Consider the following 22,366-nt stretch of genomic DNA (forward strand, 5'->3'; position numbering starts at 1 on the left):
CAGGACGTATCAATAACCATCAGCTGTACGTCCTGCTCGTCCCTTATATTATTTAAAAAAAATGTAAGAAAACGCATGATTTGATAGCAATTCCGAAAGCTTTATGAGAGGAATTCGCATGTATGAATGAACAGGGCATAGAAAGTTAACACCTAGAAAGTAGAACCTCGTTAAGTCGAACCTCGATTAGTTGAAAATTTCCAAATCTCGAAAAAATGTTTTTTTCCCTTCCCTTCAAACACCAAAACTTCCGTTACTCAAAATCTCAACCCTTTCTCTATTAGTAGAATAATCAGTGAGTCCCTCCAAGCCATTTTAGTACATATCTTATCTCCATAAATTGAAAAATTTTTTTTACCTTTGTATCTCGAGCATAGCAATGTTTTATTTTACAACCTTTTCAACTCTATTATTTGAGAACTCTATTATTTATTACCTCTGTAGTTCGAAGAAAAATATGTTACCGACCTTAAGAATTTGCCGATAGTATACAATTTAGAATTACCACGAATTAATATACTTTAACATGCGTTTGCTTTCTTGGTGTCAGGTGTTTGATTTTATTATTTTTGTTTAATATTATAATTTCTGGGAAGAGGTGAGACAGTTGCTCATGGGCATCCGCAACACCAGGGATCAAGAAATGCGTTGCCGGCCTTTAAGTTGGGAGTATGTTCCGAGTTTGAAAGTTCTTAAGTCATATCGGTTCGGGAAAACAGCAAGTAACTGATTCCAAGTTGTCATGCGAGGTAAGATGTTTCTCGCAAAATCATCTGAACAACTCATTTGACTACTACCCGTGAAATATGCGGTCAAAAGTTGAAGAGAGAGCCCACATCTCTACGAAACGGCAAAAATCAAGCTGATCGGAGATGACTTTATCGATTAATTGATATTTAACTAATTTCTTTACAACTTTCTTGACTTGGATTTTCATTGTTGTTTTTTATCATATTATGCACTTTATTAACATCGTAGTTATGAAGTAGTTTAGAATTTAGACAATCATATAATATACTATTTTCTTTTTTTTTAATCTTCTCGCATGTTGTGTTTTCTACTTCTTATCTTTATTATCTAACATTTTTCTTTCTTGTTCCTTCAGGTGATGGTTTTATTTTTATTAATATTTACTTTATGCACTTGTGATTGGGTAGTGACTATCTCAATATTTTAATGCCAGTTTTTATTACGATTGGTTACAAAAAATATAAATTTTCTACAAGATATACAATTAAAGATGTAAATGTAAAAATCTTATTCGGTTTGTTTCGGTACAGTTCTTTGATCTTATTATTAACTTAGTCAAATGTTTTGAGTTTTCTTTTGTGTTAATTCCGCCAATATTTGTCTTTAAACTATTCGACACGTATTTCGCCTCTACACGAGGCATCCTTAGGAGATGTTAACTCGCCAAACTCTGGCACGAGACGAGGCGAATTTTACACTAAAGAAAACTCGAATCATTTGGATAATTATGGATTTCAACAAAGTAACGCCTACTTCAATAAATTTTATTAACTTTATTTTATGAAATCTGATATAGTATGACTTTAACAAGACTTTGTTGTAATATTAATGACAAAAGCCTCAAGTATTCGTGATGATATTTTCATAGACACTCGTAGAACCTGAATAAATCTTTTATTTTTATATTGGTATTGTCACTTATCAATCTCTGCATCTCTTCACTAACTGCACAGCACGATGCAAGTTGCCAGGACCAGTTGTCGGGACCAGCACGGGGAAGTATCCCATGTGGTCGTTCAAGCAAACAGAGAACAGATGTGTACCGTTCTATTACACTGGTGATGGTGGGAATGACAACATGTTTGAAAGTGAACAGGACTGCGTAGAAGCATGTCCTAGTGCCTATGGTAATTGCTTTCCTTATAATCATTTTGTATTATAAAGTCAATCGAAATGCTTTATTATGTAATCAGGAATCTTCGAAAGTGCTTTTCATTTCTTCGCATATATTTTGGACTAATTCTTACTTATCAAATCATCTGTTATTCATATTAACTCTATTCTATATTTCATATGATTGTTTTATTATATTTTCCATGTCGTGCCTCATAATTAAAGATTATAGGGGCCTCCTATAGCTGGGAATCCATGAGTTGGATTCTTGTAAGTTATTAATAGAATTCTCTTAGCTGTTATAACGTAAGAGCGCTCTCGCACTACGAATCCGAACCGTACCCGTAAAAATACGGTCCGGTGTAGTCGGATGATGACGGAAGCCGGATCTAGTGCGTACAAAAGAAAGTTGTACGACTATTACTGACCGTGTTTTGACGGATACGGACCGGATTTGGATCGGACGTAAAGCGAAAGCGCTCTAACTGAAAACCCGGCACCAATTATCATCATAATCTCACAACATTACAAACAATATATATATCTACTACAAGGATTGCGCTTTAGCAATTCTTAGGAAAATTTTCCCTCAGCTGAAGAAAATTGCAGATTTTCGAATGTTGTAAGAATTTTAGGTATTTACTTCAAACTTTCATATTCATTCATATATATATAAGCAGGAAACGGTATTATAATTTAGATGGTGTTATAATAAATCTTTATAACTACATTTTGTACGTATTTGTTTGTTTTTATACAGTTCCAGATGTATGCACCTTGCCAGCCCATCCAGGTGACTGCGACCGCTATGAAACACGACGGTTCTTCGATACGAAGCTGACAAGGTAAATATATTTATCCTTCGTGTTCAAAAGACACAACCGTTGAGGTAATGTATGTATATCGGGCTACGTACTTTGCCACATCATCTCTGGACATTGCTGGAACGTGAAGCCCCCTCCCGTTCCCCTTTCACCCCCTCGCGATCGTCCTGTTTCGTTCACGACTGAAACACTCTGAATTCTTGGGTTTTACAAGAAACCTGCGCGGCATTTCATTGTTATGGGCAGGGTGCATCAATTGCCATCAGCTGAACGTCCAGCTCGTCTCATCTGGCACGAGACCTGTGCCAGATTGTGGCGAGACTGAGGATGCCTCGAGTGTCGAATTGTTTAAAAACAAATATTGGCGGAATTAACACTAAAGAAAACTTAAATCATTTGTATAATTATGGATTTCCGCAAAGTAACGCCTACTTCAATAAATTTTCACCCCTAATTGTCATAAAAAGGGGCCTGAACTTTACCCAACGTGTGGGGAATATACTAGCGCATTCATTTCACCATACGATTCTTCATTGTCTTAGGTGTCGTCAATTCTACTACGGTGGGTGTGGAGGAAACGAGAACAACTTCGCAACAGAGGCCGAGTGTGAGAACAGATGCTCGGAGGAGGCAGCTGTCACCACCACAGTGCAGCCCACCAATCGCTATTGGAACGGTATGTTAAAATATGGCACTCAATATAAATAATAGCTGTGTTTGAAACTTATAAATCAAATTCAAAAATTTTTATTCAAAATAGGGTATGATATCTCTTATTGACAGTCAAAAACCACCACCCATTCAAAAAAGAAGAATGGGCGCAAGAAACTCAGCGGGCTTCTTTTTTATACATAAAAAATTGGTTAGAATATAATATCGTACAATAAAATTTATTATTTACTAGCCTGAGGGTGCTTGCTCATTGCCAATATGTGGATTCATGTAGAAAGTCATTTATTTTATAGTAACCTTTACCACATAAACGTTTTTTAACATTTCGTAATACATTTGTTTTGAACATTATCTGGGATCTTGTTGTAAAAGCATAGATGTACAATGACCCATAAAAGACTTACTAACGAGCCGAGTAGTAGGCATATTAATTTGCGACGAGATTGAATATATAAGTACTTACTGACCTTAGTTTCTATGGTCTGTAGAAACATGATGAAACGGAAGAAGTTAGTAAAGATTACGAACCTAATTTTACGGAATTATCTAAATGATGAAACTGCAAACAAAATTTACTGTTTTTAGTTTTATTAGTGACAAAAAGTTACGATCTACATTAATTATAATATCTATATCGCACCTTTAATAATATATCATTTATATAAATATGATATTCATCATTAAAAATATCATTGTTATTTTTCTCTTCTTTTTAGTCTTTTTGCTCCATAATGGTGTAGACCTCTTGCTACTCTTCTCTTGAGCCACGAGCATTCAGTTCATTTCTGTTACACTTTTAATGTTATCTTTCCAACGCATTTGCTGTTGGTCGCTTCTCATCCCAAGTCTACATGCCACTCTAGAAGACTATCTAATATCTGAATATGATGTATTCAGAACACTAATTAATTAAAATTAACACTTTTTATAAGGTACGTGCTCTTACTTGTAACGTGTACTCACTCATAGAAGAAGAAATTAGTGACTTTTTATTACTATGACTACAAAAAAAGTTATTACGTTGTCATGAGTATAATGCGCAGTGGAAGCGTGCTGGGCCCATAACCTGTTATATGAGATAGAGCAGAGTATCAGCAGTAGGCTATGAGCAAATCAGTGCATTCACCATTATTTAATATAAGAAAACAATTTTATAAATTAATTACAACTTTTTATTCTCATGACAACAATGATATTATATACAATAAAGAGGTAGATATCGCACTAGCGCGCGCAAAATGTTGTAGACAAATTCAGACAATTGTTGTAATTTCATTTAGTCGGCTAATAGCAGCGAGCTAAGCCGAACGTTTTCGTGGCGTGACAATTATAATCTAAAATGCCAACCTGTGTGTTAAGAAAATGTAAAAACTATGTTTGCAAGATATATAAGAGTGAGGGTATTTCATACCATACGAAATTATATAAAAGAACGTCGTATTTGTATTTTATCACGATTTTATTTCTTAATAGCTGACCCAGCAAACGTTGTATTGCCGATATTAAAATCGCGATACAAAAGTAACTGTTGATCGTAGATGGGTGAAAATTTGAAGTTGTATGTATTTTTTAATGTTGACTCATAATCAAACAAATTTAAAAAAAAATGTCACAAAAATTAAAAAAAAAATTCGTGTGGACCACCCTTAACATTTAGGGGTATGAAAAATAGATGTTGGCCGATTCTCAGACCTACTCAATATACTCACAAAATTTCATGAGAATCGGTAAAGCCGTTTCGGAGAAGTACGGGAACGAACATTGTGACACGAGAATTTTATATATAAGATTTACAAATAAATCTCGAATTATTAACGTGGTGGATCGAGCAAGATAGAGAATATGATCTCAACTGCAGCGCGACAAGGACAAATAGTATGTGTCATAGATTAATCAACCAGAAGTGAAATCGTAGGCAGAATACATAGTGGTTGTAACCGCTTTATTGCGGAACTTGAGTTTTCTTGTCAGTTCGTGAGCGTCTTTCTTAAATAATATTATGATGATTATAATAAGTTCTGGCTTTCAAAGTCTTATAATAACGGTGGTATAGAATGAGATTAGTAATAGCAGGCTATTTGATATTTTATTAGTACATAATCTTGGAATGTATGTAACGTACTTAGAGGTCTCCTCGCAAAATCGACAACGACATATTTGGAACGATACGATAATACTCCGAATATACCGCAACTACCCTGTCTGCTGCAGGATGATCAAGGTATTATATTTTAGGACAATTTAGGAAATTATGTTGTAGGGTAAGTAGCGGACGTAGACAGTAAGTGCTATCTGTTTGCGTAGGAGTTTTTTCAGTAAAACTGCCCTTTCGGTATATCCCATGCTAACTGCAGAAGAATTAATGGATCATTTTCTGCTTCTCCCATTATCTTATTGTAATAAAATCTCAACAAAAATACATTCATAAATAATATAATATACAAGAAATAATAATTGTAAACTTAAAACTTTTTGGGAGCCGTCGTTAGTAAAATTGTAAAAATGGAACCCTTACTGTTAATACATTTCGGTTTTGTTTTGATATGTCTGTATGTTTTTTATTATTTTATGTACAAATAATTTATATCATCAATATGGCTTTATATTTAAATCAACATTATTATTTTTTTAAATCAATAGCACCTAATTTACCTAATTTAAATGTAGTTTTACTACTTTATAACTTTTATTACATGAACTCATGAATTAGACATGACTCAGTAAAAAATCATATCTGGTGAATGATTCTGTGTTTTTATTATGCAAATACGGAGCAATTAGCAAATTAGACTTATCTCTTTTTCACTTGAGATAATTGCATTTACTATCCTTCTTTGACGTGTAATCGTAATGTAGTGTGCTATTGCAATGTTAAATTATTCATGTGTGCGTTTGTGTATCATTTACAAACACCGAATGTTGTCTAGGTAACCTATCTATACTTTTAAATATCATTGCATGACAACGTAATTACTTTTTTTGTAGTCATAGTAATCAAAAGTCACTAATTTCTTCTTCTATGAGAATGTGTCAGTCCCAAAAGAAGATCCAGTCGGCCACTAGCCAACATATCAGATTCATGACTTTACATTCTTCCAGATTATTGCGTGCCCGAAGCGGATCCAGGACCATGCACCCAGTTTGAGGAGATGTGGGCTTTCAGCGTGACGAGCGGCACTTGTAAAAGATTCCGCTTTGGAGGCTGTGGTGGTAACAACAACAGATTCCCCGACCTGAAAACGTGTTTGAGCATCTGCGCGCCAGACCAAGGTAAAAACCACCGAGTAGCAATATACTTCATATTCTAAACTAAATTTTATATTAATTTTCTCTGAGCACCGAGCAGAACTTAGTCAAGGACCCTTTCACTTGATCGCATCTGATAGGGAACAGTCCACGGACTGCTTTGTCTTTAGTGTTCCCAACTACGATCAGCCTTTCAAAGCTTTCATCTCTCTTCCTCAAGGGCAAGGACAAGTTTAGATATAGTAGCTTTAGCAAAATTTATGAACGATGTGGGACTCAACGAAACAACAGTGGGACACGAGTGGTCGCTGGTTCCAGTCCCGCATAATTCATTAAGTTTGGTTATAAATTTATTTGTTTCGTTTGTATTGTGTTGTAGAAGTGTGCCAACAGCCCATGCAAGCGGGCCCGTGTCAAGGATCCTTCATGAAATGGTTCTTCGACGCAGCTACCGGATCCTGCTCTCAGTTCACATACGGAGGATGCCAAGGAAATGACAATCGGTAACATTTTTTTGAAGTGTACTTGTTTAGGCGCGTTATGAAAAAATGATGAGAGTGAAATTTTAAGATGCGCGCGCATCACTGTAACACAAAAGTAACAGGTTGAAGTTGGTTCCTGAAATTTTGTGACATTTGCGTCATTCGCTATTTTTTTTTTTTGGTGTCTTCGTCTTATTATTAAGACAGACAAAGGGTTCAAGCCCATACAGCCGTATTCATTATTTATTAATTAATTGTCACAGCCATCTTTGCAAGATTTTTACAGAATTATTCTTTCTAAAAACGTAGAATAGCACGAGGAATAAATTACTTTAATGATTTTTGCTTCGTTAGGCCAAAGAAGTAAAATACACACTTTATTAAAGGTCCACCATCACAGGGTACACATGTTCGTAAAATTATAAACAATGTCCAAAAATCGTATTCCTGCAATTTTAATGCACATAAACATTCAAACAATTTAATTCCATTCCCGACTCGTGGTCACACCTATTTGTCACACCAGTGTGACTACGAGTAAGTTTTTTTCCTCGTCTTCACACCACGGGTTTTATTACACCTTTTATATCTTAACGTTAGTGGTGTGATAAGTACAATCTGTCAAAATAGGCAAAGATGTATAACTTTTGTACATAGGTATATTACTTAACGTAGTATTTCCATAAAATGGCCTAAACATATATTATTAATCATTAATTAGTTTCTTTTGCGAATAATAACCAATTTATCTTTTTAACTTAACTCAATTTCAATTTTGTCTTTTTCCTTGGCCTTTTTTCAATGTCAATTTCCATGTCCTCCTTTAAGACGGTGAATAGTTTATAAACTGTCACATAATTTTTGTGAATTATTTTGTTAAGTCTGGAGTGCCAACTTTCACAAATATTATTTTGTTCTGTGTCTTTTCTGTTAAGGTTCCATTCTGTAATGAAACTTTCATGTTTGAGCCAGTACTTCTTCATGTACGTCAAAAAATCTTTTACTTTGCCAACCGAGGCACTCATATCTGCAATAGTTATAAATATACGCAATATGTTGTATTCAAATCTATATACAAGTCATAAAAGCTAGTTTTACAATAAACTAGACAATATCATGATCATAACTATCAGTTGGCTGTTCTCTCTGCTTTTGATGTCATCAATTGACATTCGAGTAAAAAGTTTATCGATCATCTCTGCAGGTTTGACTCTCGCGAGGACTGTGAGCGGCGTTGCAGATCTCAAGAACCCGAGCCTGTTAGAACTACCACCATATCGCCGGTAATTGTATTACGGATTAAACAAACCCTGTTCAATTTAACCCCCAAAAGTTTTTAAAACCGGTTAAAAACTTCTTTAATAAGGTATCAACCTACCACCGGTTAAATTATGAATGTAGTGGTAACATTCAACTATGAGTCCTATTCATATTATTACTATTTTTATGAGTGTTCATGTAAAATGTGTTATTTGTTAGGTGCCTTGATAAATAAATACTGGGTCTCGAAATTTCGAGCAATTATCATTTCCGACGTCACTTGGTAGGCAAAGCCGAATTGAGTTCTGGGTTGTAGATATGCCATCCCAAATTCTAGCGCTCTACAACGCGCAGGTCCGACGACACATGAAGCATTTTCTTTATCTCTGAGCATCCCGGTATCAGCTCGAATTATCTATCTGAACGCGTGAATTGTAAACTACTTCAATTATTGGGTTTCCAGGGGATACTGTAGAATAGAGAAATTTCTTCATTGTATCTTAGCTTAGTTGTGTTTTAGCTGCTTAACCTGATTCCAGCCACCGAATTTATCTTTCGCATGACGCGCCACAAACTTAGATATCATCCCAGCCATCAGGATGTGTGTCGCTGTTTCTTAGTACGGTTTTCAGGGACATTACGATATGGGCACCTTCATAAAACACGCGTTACCCTTCCAAAAGTATCCTGTTTCTGTGATTCCTCTGGTGTTATGAGAGAGAAATGTTTACGGTGATGACTAAGCATCAGATGACCTTATATCATCTTCTTACGGATTTCCTTAACGTGTTTTTTCGCTAACAGGTACCAAAGATAATTTACGAAGAATGTCAGATCTCGCCTGAGCTCGAGGAGTGTCAGGGTTCAGCAACTACGGTGTGGTACTTGGATCCCTCACGGCGTGCCTGTGTTCCCCACGACAACGCAGACAACGGCAAACTCTGCAGACTCACAGGAGTCTACTTATCAGAGGAGGAGTGCGAGCGGTTTTGTGGAGCTTTCGAGGGCATTGGTAAGTCACCAGATCATAATATATCTATATATTTAAGAGATTTATGACTCTGATCGCATCACGATATATTGGACCACTGAATCTTTAGTAAGAGCATCTTTCGTCGAGCTGTGATCAGCTGAGGACAGATTGTTTTTTTCTGTTTGTCCGTTGGTCGGTTTGTTCGTATGTTCGTATGTTCCCGGAAAATCACAAAAACTACAGAAGACATTTAATTCAAATTTTTATGAATATTAACAATAAGCCGGGAGATTTTAGCACAACGAACAAATATTTTACCAGTGGGAGGCTCCTTTGCACATGATGCCGGATAGATTATGGGTACCACAACGGCTGGGCAAATGACACTTAACATCTTATGTCTCAAGGTGACGAGCGCAGTTGTAATGCCGCTCAGAATTTTTTGGTTTTCCAAGAATCCTGAGCGGCACTGCATTGTAATGGGCAGGGTGTATCAATTACCGTCAGCTGAACCTCCTGCTTGTCTCGTCCCTTATTGTCATAAAAAAAACGCCATTTAGCGCATTCACATCCAGGGGTGTATTCTCCCAAAGTTGATACTCGAATAATTCTGTGAACATTGTCATAATAATGTTATTATTAGTACGTAGGTTCCTGTAAGAATTGAATGATTGAATGAAAGTTTGATGCATGCAATATACGATCATTTAAATTAATACAGTTTATTCTTTATTACTTTCTATTAAATATTTAATATTATTAAAACATGATTCATATATTGCATGCACTTTACAAGTAATTTGTTATATATATTACAGCCCTTGCAAATTACTCTATTTATTGAAAATAGTGGCCGTTGAGTTTCTTGTAAGTTCTTCTCACGAGCTCTACTTTTTTCGAACTTATGGTAGATTCAGTAATTTAAAAGATATATTTATAGTGACGATTCAAAAGTGCTTAGTTTAAGTCTAATTGAATATAGTTTATTTGACTTTGACTTTGAATTAATTCCAGATGTGTGTCACACCGCCGTGGACCCCGGCACCTGCGGGGAGTCCATCACCAAGGTGTTCTACAACGTCACCAGCGATCGGTGCGAGTGGTTCACCTACAGCGGTTGTCTGGGCGGCGCCAATCGCTTCTCTTCTATGCAAGAGTGTGAGATTGAATGCAGAGCGCACGCAGGTATACCAAAGCCGCCTTATTTTGTTACTGACTGACCTTACTTATAGTTGAACTTATTGTTATAAATATACCTAGTAGCGACACACTACAACACTCATTATCGTGTCCCAAATCAGGCCTATCCTGTGTTATTATTCAAAATAGTCTGCTAACTTAAAGCATTGCTAGTTCTCACTCTGTCTTCTTCTATTGACCTAAGTCAGAATGAGAAAAAGCACTCCTTAGCGGCTGTTTAAAGTTAGCGGACCATTATTAATAAGGGGGCTTACCTTCACCCATGCTTTAAATGCTCAGTAAGCTTATTGCCAACATTAAAACACCCAACGTCCTAATAACCATTACATCATCCAAACGAGTGAATGAAATTCAGTACAACATATCATCCGTATTTATAATAACACTCCTTTGGATGATATTTTGGTTACTAATTGTGGCTTTTTTAATGTTAGTAGTAAGCTAACTGTTTCAGAATCATTTAGAGGATTAATATTATGGTTGTAGATAAAGTCTTGTATGAAACTGTTGAACTGTTATATATTAAAACACTCAAGTGATACAATTACCACATTCGTGTTTTAATACCCCTTATTACACAACAGTTGCATAAATAACTATAAATACATATAAACTCGGAAACGAACAACCGTATTCATCATTATTTGCACCTACCGGCACTCAAACCCGGGACCTCCAGCTTAATAGACAGGGTTACTAACCTTAATACTTTATAATAAACTGTGTATGTGCCCATAAACTTAGTACACTAGCGTAATAGACAAACACTCTCCTCATTACGTCGAGACTAAATTTAAAATGTGCATGTGTGCTTTTAGACCAGGGTCGATAATTTTTGAAACCAAAAAAAATTACAGTAGGATGAAACCCATTGGTAAAGGACGAGAAAAATAAATATTTTAAATGAAATAAATTACAGTGTATTTGGGACATAATAAGGTAAGTTTTCACCAAATTAGGTAGAAAAAAAAATATTTTTGAAAAAGATATAAATAACAATCCAAAAACTTGGTTTTTTTAATTTTTCACCTAAATTTTGAGGTTATGTGAAAAAAGTGTAATTCCAAAATTTATTTATTAATTTTTTTAATAATAATTAATTTCTCTTAAAATCATAGTTTACAGCAGCTAGTGGCCGGAGTCACCTTTTAAGCAAATAATGCCTGTACCAGGTGTCTCCGCTCTTCCAATTCAGCAATGTGTTATATTTAACAAAAGTTTTATTGACATGGTGGTGAAATAATAATAAAGTTATGAAATGAATATAAATTTAAAAAGGTTATGAAATGAATATAAATTAACAATTTAAATATTTGGAAAGTTACTTTTGAACACCTTAACAATTACAGCGACAAAGATTTACAATTACGATTTTTAATTCTTATCGAACATTACATGTTCGATAACGTCACTTTTTATTATTATAAACATAAATGATAAATATGTGTAACTATGTGTGAGTGTGTGTGTGCGTGCGATACTGTGTGTTTTTGTGAGTGTTGTGTGCGTGTATATATGTTAAGTGCGTGTGGAATATTTTCTGTCTGATCTATGTAAACATTGGATAAGTTATTTTACTCTGTACATTATTTAAGTTGTTTAAGTAAAATCTCCGTTGCCTCATAGTCGAGAGACTTTAACCACTTCTCTACGATTTTTTTACAATCGTTATATTGTTTTGAGTGGATATGTAGTTTTTTATTTATTTTATTGTAAATTTGAGCTGAGAGACTATTGTATTGTGCGCTAGCAAACTTTGTTTTTGTTCGAGGGACTTTAGTTACGTTAGGTTGCCTCCTACTTTGTTTATTATTTACGAGATATGGTACTTCTTTATGTTTTTTGATTAAAACATATTTCAGAAACAGTTTCCTCACAGAGAGTAAACCGCACTGAAGGTAAAGTTGTTCTGTAGAATATCTGTAACGTTTGAAATACATGGCCTTAATCAATGCTCGTTGCGAGCGCTCAATGTCTAAAAACTTTATTTTTGCAGCACCTCCCCACACTGGAATGCAGTAGGTTAGGATGGATTCAACTAGTGCAGTATATATTCTCTTTAGCAGAGTGTTAGAGGAATCACTATCGTTCTCAGATTTGTCATTCTTTGGGACCACGTACCTCAGCGAGCGAAAAACCCATATTAATTTTCTGACTCTTTCAGCCAGTTGCTCAAGGTGAGGGTACCAGGAGAGCCTCTGATCAAGTATGACTCCTAGATATTTGAAATTATCTACTTTATTGATTTGGGGACAGTTACAGTTATTATGTTTGCTAAGTTTACAGTTATGAACTTTCAGATTAAAGTTGCCATCGGGCTGATTATTATTATAAATACTGAAGCATATATAATTTGTTTTAGAAGTATTTAATGATAGTAAATTAGACTTCAGCCAAGCAGATATTTGAGCCATTCCTTTTTCAGCGCTATTTTTACATCTGCCCAGGTACTTCCAGAAAAGACAACGGCTGTATCATCAGCGTACGAAAAAATTTTAGCATTATCGATTGTAAGATTGCACAGTTCGTTTATAGATCACAAAGTTGTAGATCTCTTTATTACCTACAACTTTGTCGATTAACATTTTGCCATAGGACTTGTAGTTTTGCCGGAAATCGAGATAAACCGTTTTTTACCCTAAAACACCCCTCACTTTTCCACTTCCCGACCTCAGATCGTCCGTAATTTATTTTTCCCTTAATTTTTGTTATATTATCGTCCTTTTCCAATGGGTTTCATCCTACTATTATTTTGTTTCACTTTTTATCATTTTCAAAGGCTTCGGCACTGGTCTATTGTTTTATAGATGTGTTAGTGAGTTAGTGAAGCGTGTAGTATTTTGCTTTTGGTGAATCCCTGTGACAAATATTAATAAACGGCGTCATATTGACGTACTCAGTATATTTATTTTCTAACACGTATTTTTTTTTATCTTTAGAAAATTTTGACAGGAGAATAATGGACACTAAATGTTTCGAAATGGTTTCATGATCTATTCATCTATTCCGTCTCTTTCTAGGTTTTTATGTAAGGATAGTTATCTCACTTTCACACAAGGTTGGTCCATTGCGATAGTTTTTTTTTATGGAATAGGAGGACAAATGAGCGTACGGTTCACCTGTTGTTAAGTGATCACCGCCGCCCACATTCTCTTGCAACACCAGAGGAATCACAGGAGCGTTGCCGGCCTTTAAGGAAGGTGTACGTACGCGCTTTTTTTGAAGGTACCCATGTCGTGTCGACCCGGAAACAAATGTAAGTTAATGGTATGTACATACAAATATTATGTGTATACGAACTCAACCATATACATAACACACTAAGTGATACTCTCTTGTGTAAAGACAAATAATCTTTATATAAGTAGGTAGGTATATAAAAACAATTTTGATGCGTATGTCAGGTTACTACACTATACCAAGTAGTTTGTTATTTTTCGTGATATCCCTCTCTTCTGGAAGTTCTGGAGTAATTATACAAATTTAATTTGTGCCATAATTCATGATCGATGCAGGACTCCAAACTGTGACTCTCGGGTTCCGTCCGGGCGCTCTGTCTGAAGTTAAGTTAGGACTGACAGAAACACACTGTTACAATGAGTGCAGTACAGCAAGAAAAGCAAAAAAGTATATTTTAATTGCCTATCTGCGGCTGAATATTCATGACGATAGCAGGACGTAGTTAAGCACAAAGGACTCAAACCTCACAAAGGAATTTTGTTTCAAATTCAAATATTTTTATTCAAAATAGGATGTGAAATCACTTATTGAAAGTCAAAAAATTACCACCCATTCCAAAATGAATGCCTCAGGCCTGAGAGGAATGGGCGCAACAAACTCAGCGGGCTTTTATTTTTCCCATCAAACATATGTTTTACAATTAAAGTAACATTAACAAAGTAACAATGTACAATTAAACTTATTATTTAATAGCCTGAGGGCGGTCGCTCTATTCCCAATCTGTGGTATCATTAAGAAAGTCATTTATGTTATAGTAACCTTTACCACACAAACGTTTTTTAACAATTCTTTTGAATAACGTAATACTTTTGTTTTGGACATTTTCTGGGATCCTGTTGTAAAAGCATATACATCGCCCCACAAAGGACTTGCACTCTTGAGTTATACGCATTTGAAGTTTTAGGTCTAAATAATCTTCAATATAAATTTCCTATATGAATATCCAAAAAAAAAAAACAGTTTTTCGTGTACATTTTAAAAATAGGGGTTTAACTACATGACAGACACGACCTTCAGGAGTGCGATGGCATACATAACTCTATTTTGACCAGAGTGTGGTTTGAGTACTTAACTACGTTCAACACAGAAAATAAATTTGAGTTCGTTACTTTGTTTCAGATCCTTGTCGGCAGGAGCCAGAACCTGGCAATTGTTGGAGAGCTACGACTCCTGGTACTTTAACGCAAGAACTAAAGAGTGCGAAGAGTTTACCTACACCGGCTGTCATGGGAATGATAATAGGTGCAGCCATTATAATATAAATGAATTTCTTAATTATACCACGGACTGGGAATGGAGCAAACATCCTCAGGATAAATAGCCTAAATAACCGAATCAAAATATTTTAGTTACATTGAAAGATCACTTAATTCAGCTAGCCGGAGATCACCGAACTAGCTCTTATAATAATTAGCTCAGTTTAATCAAGCATTAATAATTTATAATGGAAACAGATTACTTAAACAGCGCCATCTTTTCGTAAATGAAAACATTACTTCATCATTACAGAATTATTTGTATACGCGTACGTTCCATGATATCATTTCATAATTGCCTAAGAGTTTGATAAAATGCTCCTAGATGGCTTGAAATACAAATTCACCGCCGCGGAAATGATGCCTGATACACTTAAGAATAGTTTTAATTTAATGTAATCATACTATTGTATATATATAGTTATAAGATTTGTTTCATTTAAGGATGATTAAAGAGGAAAGATTCAAGAAGCGTGTACAGTAATAATAACCTAAGTATGTATAATAAGATCGATGGCTTGTCGTTTACGTGGTTATCTAATATCTGGTAATAATAACCGACCATCACGTTGAGCTTGTCTGCAAAAAAGTAAGTCCACAGCTTTTCATGTTTAATTGTTTAATTTCAGATTTGCTACAAAAGATGAATGCGAGATTCAGTGTTCTGCCAGTGCGGTTACAACTAGAAGGCCTGTCCCAACAACCAGAGCTCCTGTTGTAGACACAACTCTTTCTACTGCATATGTCCCAGATAGCCGGAGGGTAAGAAGAATCATTTCAATAGTTTTGAAATTGTACTTTAGGCGCGTTAGGCACTGACCTGTATAAATACCACTGGACAGGCTGTTAAATATGATTGACAGCAAATTTTTTGTGCCTATTTCAAACGCTACTCGCGAGCGTCCAGAGAACAAATTTTGACGTATATTACAAATTGCTGTGAGAGAAGCTTATAGTACTCTGAAGTATTAATGCATTTTGAATTAATTTCCGCCGTTTTCCATGGTATTTATACTTCACTAATAAAGTACACAATTTTTTTGTAAATAATTTTCGTATCGATGTTTGTTGCTGAGGTTGTCATCACTAGTTTTAGTAACGCAGACTCTCGCTATATGCCCAACGGCGTCAAGATGGCGAATTACAAACAGGCACAAAAAAACTTTGACAGCCGCCAGTCCAGCGGTAAATACTAGAGGTCAGTGCGCGTTAGGGAAATAATATTATCAGGATGATTTTTAAGATGCGCGCGCACATCGTCACGCAAATTCGACACCGTGACGTTAGCTTGTCAAATAGACCATTTGTACCATACTTCAGCTACCAAGGCTTTTGTAACTCATATGTCGACTGAACAACAACGACGAATTATAATATATAATTTCAATTTATATACAAATTATAAAATAAAAATAATTTTATGATTTTAACTAAGTGTTATTTTTAACTAAATTATACGGTATAATAATATTTTCATTGGTTGTATTAAATACCTTCTTTATTACAAGCTATTTAAATTATAAATTTTATTGTAAAAAATTAAAAAAAATTAGTTTTTGATGTTTTTTTTTTTTAATTTATGATGTGATGTATTGTTAAATAATCTCTTGATAACCGAAATTCATGTACGAATTTTATTTTATTTATTACATGATCTGAACACGCAATCCTGAAAAGCATCATAAAAGCACCATGGTTCATAACCAACCATGAGGTCGAAAAGTACGCAAAGATTCCTCTTTTTTATGGAAAAGGAGGACAAACGATCGTACGGGTCACCGCTCCGATTCTCTTGCAACACCAGAGGAATCACAGGAGCGTTGCCGGCCTGTAAGAAATGTGTACCCATGTCGTATCGTCCCGGAAACACCGCACAAGGCAGTTGATTCCACCGTTCTGTAGTACGTGGAAGAAAGTTCCTTGAAAACCGCACTGTGGAGGACCGCCACACATCCAGAAGGCGGAGATGATATCCTAACTAATGACGCAAAGGTGGATATTCGGCGGCAGAAATCACGTGAAAAAGCTCTTCGGAACACTACCCGTGATAAAAGTAAATGATGTCTCTACGCAATTGATAAAAGTAAATGATGTCTCTACGCAACGCCAAGTAATCCAGCCGTTCACAGAGCAGTGGGTCCCCGACAATTCCTGCTGCTTTACATTACACGCGGTCAAATGGATCGAGCTGATACTGGGGTGCGCCAGACCAGAGAGATGACAGCAATACTCCATATGTGGCCGGACCGGCGCACCTGCGCTTTGTACAATGTACAATTCCTCTCGTCAAAAGAGAAATCGCGGCAACTCGAGAAAAATATAAATCTCGTTTAGAAGTCCACCCAAAGAAGCTTTGAGACGAGGAGCTCATGATCCTCATTCCAAAGGCATAAAAGGTATAAAGGCAAAACCAGCTAAAACGACTTAAAAGATCCCAAATTTTTGACCTAGACAAATAGTAATAGAAAATGGAAAAACAGGTCCCAGAAAGGATTTTGAGATCTCTTTGTCCCTTTTATTTTTCTCACATTGACTCTCGCATTTTCCTCACAGGAAATAGGGCCTCTGCACATCTCCCTCCCATTCACCTGCTTATAGTATAAGCTATCGATAGCAGATTACGTTATAACAAAAAAAAAAATTACAAAATTAAATACGTTCATAGGACTCTGAGTGCCAAACACCATCATCTCTTGAAGCGTGCGGTGTAAACGTCACAGCATTCTACTACGACTCCAGCGAGCAGCGGTGTGTGGAGGGAATCATTGGCAACTGTCCCAATATTAACGCGTATAACACCGAAGAGGAGTGTGAGAGACAGTGTGGAGCATTCAGAGGACTGGGTAAGGAACGAATCATGTTGTTTCCAAGTTTGAGCTGACTATGATACTTTAAGAATCCCTATTTATATTTTCAAATCAAATCAAATCATCTTTATTTGCAAGATAAGAAATAATCCCCATTTTAGTTATAGTGTCCCCATTTTATATTTTAGAATCCCTATTTTATATTTTAGAATCCCTATTTCTTTATAAGAACCCCCATTTTAGTTTTAGAGTCCCCATTTTATATTTTAGAATCCCTATTTCTTTACAAGAATCCCCATTTTAATTTTAGGGTCCCCATTTTATATTTTAGAATCCCTATTTCTTTATAAGAATCCCCATTTTAGTTTTAGAGTCCCCATTTTATATTTTAGAATCCCTATTTCTATATAAGAATCCCCATTTTAGTTTTAGAGTCCCCATTTTATATTTTAAAATCCCTATTTCTTTATAAGAATCCCCATTTTAGTTTTAGAGTCCCCATTTTATATTTTAGAATCCCTATTTCTTTACAAGAATCCCCATTTTAGTTTTAGAGTCCCCATTTTATATTTTAGAATCCCTATTTCTTTACAAGAATCCCCATTTTAAATTTAGAGTCCCCATTTTATATTTTAGAATCCCTATTTCTTTATAAGAATCCCCATTTTAGTTTTAGAGTCCCCATTTTATATTTTAGAATCCCTATTTCTTTATAAGAATCCTCATTTTAGTTTTAGAGTCCCCATTTCATTTTTAGACACTCCATTTTATTTAATGCTACTCGCTAATCGAACTTGCATTTCAATATGTCTGGAGCAGCCTCTCAATGCGTATTATTTTACGTGTATTAATAGATTGCTTATAAATAATGATGATATGAGAGAATGTATAAGAATTCTATTGAAACAACTATAAGACCATGCAAAATAAACTATCTTATAAACAAAATGATGGTCAGAACTTATTCAGGGCGTGGTGTGCCGTACGCCACTTTCGATATTGGTGTATATGAAAGAGCTAGTACCCAAGGGCACTTCCCGATTTGGATAGTTTTACCCATGTGTTCATTTAAAATCACCAATTTAGCACCACGCTGTATAATCCTAGTAGTGAGGAAAATGGACAATTTTTTCATTTATATACGCTAATTATTTTTGTCTGAGATTTATTTTGGTTTTGTTTACGACATCTAGATGTTTGCAGCCATGAGATGGAGGCCCAGGCCCCTGCCTCTACATTATCCCCAAGTTCTACTGGGATATCATATCTCGCCGCTGCCTACTTTTCACGTACGGAGGCTAGGACCAAGGTGGACCCAATCGCTTCTCCACTGAATCTGAATGTGAAGAAGTTTGTGGTTTTAATAATCCCAGTAAGTTTTTATTTACATAAACAAAGTAATCCTCACTCACTAACTTTCATTTTTGCGTAACATATTTAGAACGAATTTTTTGGCATTGAGAAAAGATAAATTATTATTAAATTAAGTAATAGTATGGTTCACTGCATACTCAAATTTACACTTATACATATCATAAATCAAATCACATCAAAATTTACTATTAATTTAGACCAAGAAGTGGCACTATCATCTCAAAAGTAAATGCATAAGCAAAGTAATATGTTTCCATAAAAGCATCAACGAATATATTTGGTACATAAATGTATTTCCGAAATTTAATAGATCTACTATTATAAAAATAACGTTGTATATATAAAAATACCTAGTAGATTAGCATAAACTTGGTACTTTCATAAGCCTCCGCATAGTAGCATTGAAATTAATTTTATTTTACTGTAACAATGATGCTTACGTAAGAATACAAAAACTACATTCAATCCAGCTAAAATATTGTAAGTTAGATTTTGTAGCACGATCAAGGAGTTAGATCCAACTCCACGCTACAATCTACACCCACCCAGTTAATGTAACAAATTTGGTGACGGGGGTAGAAATGGAGTGCCTGCTTCCTGTGTCGATCGGCGAAGAGTGCGCTTCCGGCACTGGATCTAGGCGTTGGCACTACAGCGAGAGTCACGGCGAGTGCCTGCCCTTCGTGTTCTTGGGCTGCGGGGGCAATGACAACAACTTCCACTCGTACCAGGAGTGTAGCGGGCGCTGCAAGTTGCCGGCGCCACTCGGTATTACATTGCTGAGCCAACTGACAGCTCTTGTGTTCTACATGGCATAGGCAGCGCTGGTCTATTGAATTAGTAACGAGGAAATATTAGTGACCAACCTGAAAAAAGAGATTGTATGAAACGTGTAGTCCTTGAGAGATTGACAGATGACGGCTTTATTCATGAAAAAATGGAGATAACCGAAGTCCACTTCGGTTTAGGCGACTGTTACTGTACTTTAAAACTTAGCAGGATTATACTTCGTCGCCATAATATTGTAATTTACTATTTCAAACTTATGTCAAATAACTGCACGTTTCACACTAAAATAAACTTTAAACGTTTTTATTTAGGCAGTCCCGCCGCTTATTACGTAGTATTTACATTCTCTTTATTAGTGGCCATTTTTTAATACAAATGGACACTATGCTCCTCGGTTTTTAACCCTAGATAAAAATTATTTCAAATAAGATCAATAATATGTGCTATCATTTTATGTGACTCTCTATTTTGCTTTTTTTTTTTATACATATATATATTTTTTTTTTATATATTTTATTTTTTTTGATATTTTTCTTTTTGTTAGTTCTTGAGTACTCCAAAAAAAGCTCCAATCAAAAACGCAAATACAAATCCGAAAAAAAAATGAACAGAATGACACAGAATATTTACTTCCCATTTAGTTTCCGAAATTTCTTTTCGATTCTTTAATTTTTCGGCGAGGAAATGGCCGAGAACGGAACCCTGATCTGTGAGGTTTTTACTCACGATTTTTAGTCGGAGCTGCAGATGTCCTTTTGGCACTGATGATTCTCTAAATAAATAAAATGAAATTTAATACATCTGTTGTTTTATAGACATAGATGGATTCACTTCAATTTTGTATTCTCGGTATAATTTTACTATCTGGTAGGTACATGTAGATAAATTTTTTTATTGGACCGAAATTTAATCAGACACTGTACATAATGTGAAAAGATGACCAAAAATCTTTACACATAAAAAACAGTTATGAAGTGTGAGCAGAGTAGTAAAGTTTGTCCCGTACAAACATCTAATCTTTAGGCACTTTCTATGACCGGCGCTCCCACGAAACGCCATTCGGATTACTTAATTGGCCAGCATTAGTGTGTGTGCGTAAAATAGCACTGTTGTAAAATTTTGTCCATGTTATGTTTGAGGAATGTAGAGCTGACAGTACGATGATAAGCTTGCGCTATCGATCGCACCGCTCGCACGCTTTGCTTGGTCTTCTCTTTCACACTAAGGGCTTACCCACACTGCATGAGCCAACTTGCGGCACGACGCGACTTTATTATGGTACCGAGAAATAATGAAAACGAACGTATAAAAATACGCCTGGTTTGATTAAAAACTTGATGGATGACACCATAAATTATATGTTGTAATAAATTAATTCGTAATATGTAAGTATCTATCCCTATGTGGTAATACAAAGCACAAATTGTTGCAATTTTAATTATTTTGGTTAAGTAGATTCATGTTGTTTATTTCAAAAATCGTGTACAAATTTGAGGAATATTTGTCATCAATAAGAAATTATTGGTTTACATATAATGCCAATGACTAAAATATCGAGTTGTTGTATTACAAATACTATACCGATACAGTGCGAGTAGAAACTACTAAAACGACTCTCTATATCTTGGAATAATCGTTCATTTATTTTATTACTATTTTTACGTTATATTTATTTTATTACTATTTATATTATTATTTTTACGTTACATTTATATTTATTTAATATACATATATATTTGTTTGATTTGGTAAATCGTATTTTTTGGAAATTATATTTAGTTATGACATTCATACTGATGACATATGAACAATATTTTTGGTTATTTAAATAAAAAATTAAGAGTACCTTTAGGTTAACATTTTATTAGTAATAAGTATTTAGCTTGATGTCAGAAAGAGCCATATTTTTCAATTTATGTATCGATACTGTGTTATTGATTTGACTTTTATCTTTGTTCCGAAACACCTCCAATACAATAAAAATATTTGCACAAAGTTGGTTTCATTACTAAGGCAGTGTAGAAAATATACTTATACTAGGGCTCCCAATAATAGTTTCCATAAAATAAGGAACTTGAAAAAGAAAAGGGAAAAAATAATTGGACTGGAGACATCTTGACTCAAACCGTGGATCGCCAGCGAAATTTACCTTTGTATTCTAATATTTTTATTAAAACACGGATAAAACTAAATTTTTTAAAATTGAAATCTTGCTAGATAGATTTATCGCCCCTGAAGCCCCCTGTATACTAAACTTCATTAAAATCGTTGGAGCCGTTTCGAGATTCAAATAATGTATACAAGAATTGCTCGTTTAAAGGTAATAAGATAAGCTATAACTGCACTTTGTAAATTAATTGTTGGCATTTTTTTCTAAATT

General features: G+C 35.1%; 1 protein-coding gene and 1 long non-coding RNA gene across 2 annotated transcripts; both read left to right on the top strand.

The window, feature by feature from the left end:
• Window positions 1–1,707: 1,707 nt before the first annotated feature.
• Window positions 1,708–14,902, top strand: LOC126966165 (actinia tenebrosa protease inhibitors-like; the record flags this gene model as incomplete). The annotated part of the gene is made up of 9 exons (XM_050810123.1): window positions 1,708–1,877; window positions 2,624–2,708; window positions 3,230–3,363; window positions 6,459–6,629; window positions 6,985–7,108; window positions 8,292–8,370; window positions 9,152–9,359; window positions 10,335–10,505; window positions 14,880–14,902. Coding segments are annotated over exons 1-9 (1,116 nt in total), but the record flags the coding sequence as incomplete, so codon positions are not given.
• A 12-nt stretch (window positions 14,903–14,914) lies between these two features.
• Window positions 14,915–19,269, top strand: LOC126966203 (uncharacterized). The gene is made up of 4 exons (XR_007729689.1): window positions 14,915–15,002; window positions 15,646–15,778; window positions 17,682–17,859; window positions 19,017–19,269. It is a non-coding gene; the product is annotated as an uncharacterized LOC126966203 (long non-coding RNA).
• Window positions 19,270–22,366: the final 3,097 nt, after the last annotated feature.

This window comes from Leptidea sinapis, chromosome 9, assembly GCF_905404315.1.
Source record: "Leptidea sinapis chromosome 9, ilLepSina1.1, whole genome shotgun sequence".
Lineage (NCBI taxonomy): Eukaryota > Metazoa > Arthropoda > Insecta > Lepidoptera > Pieridae > Leptidea > Leptidea sinapis.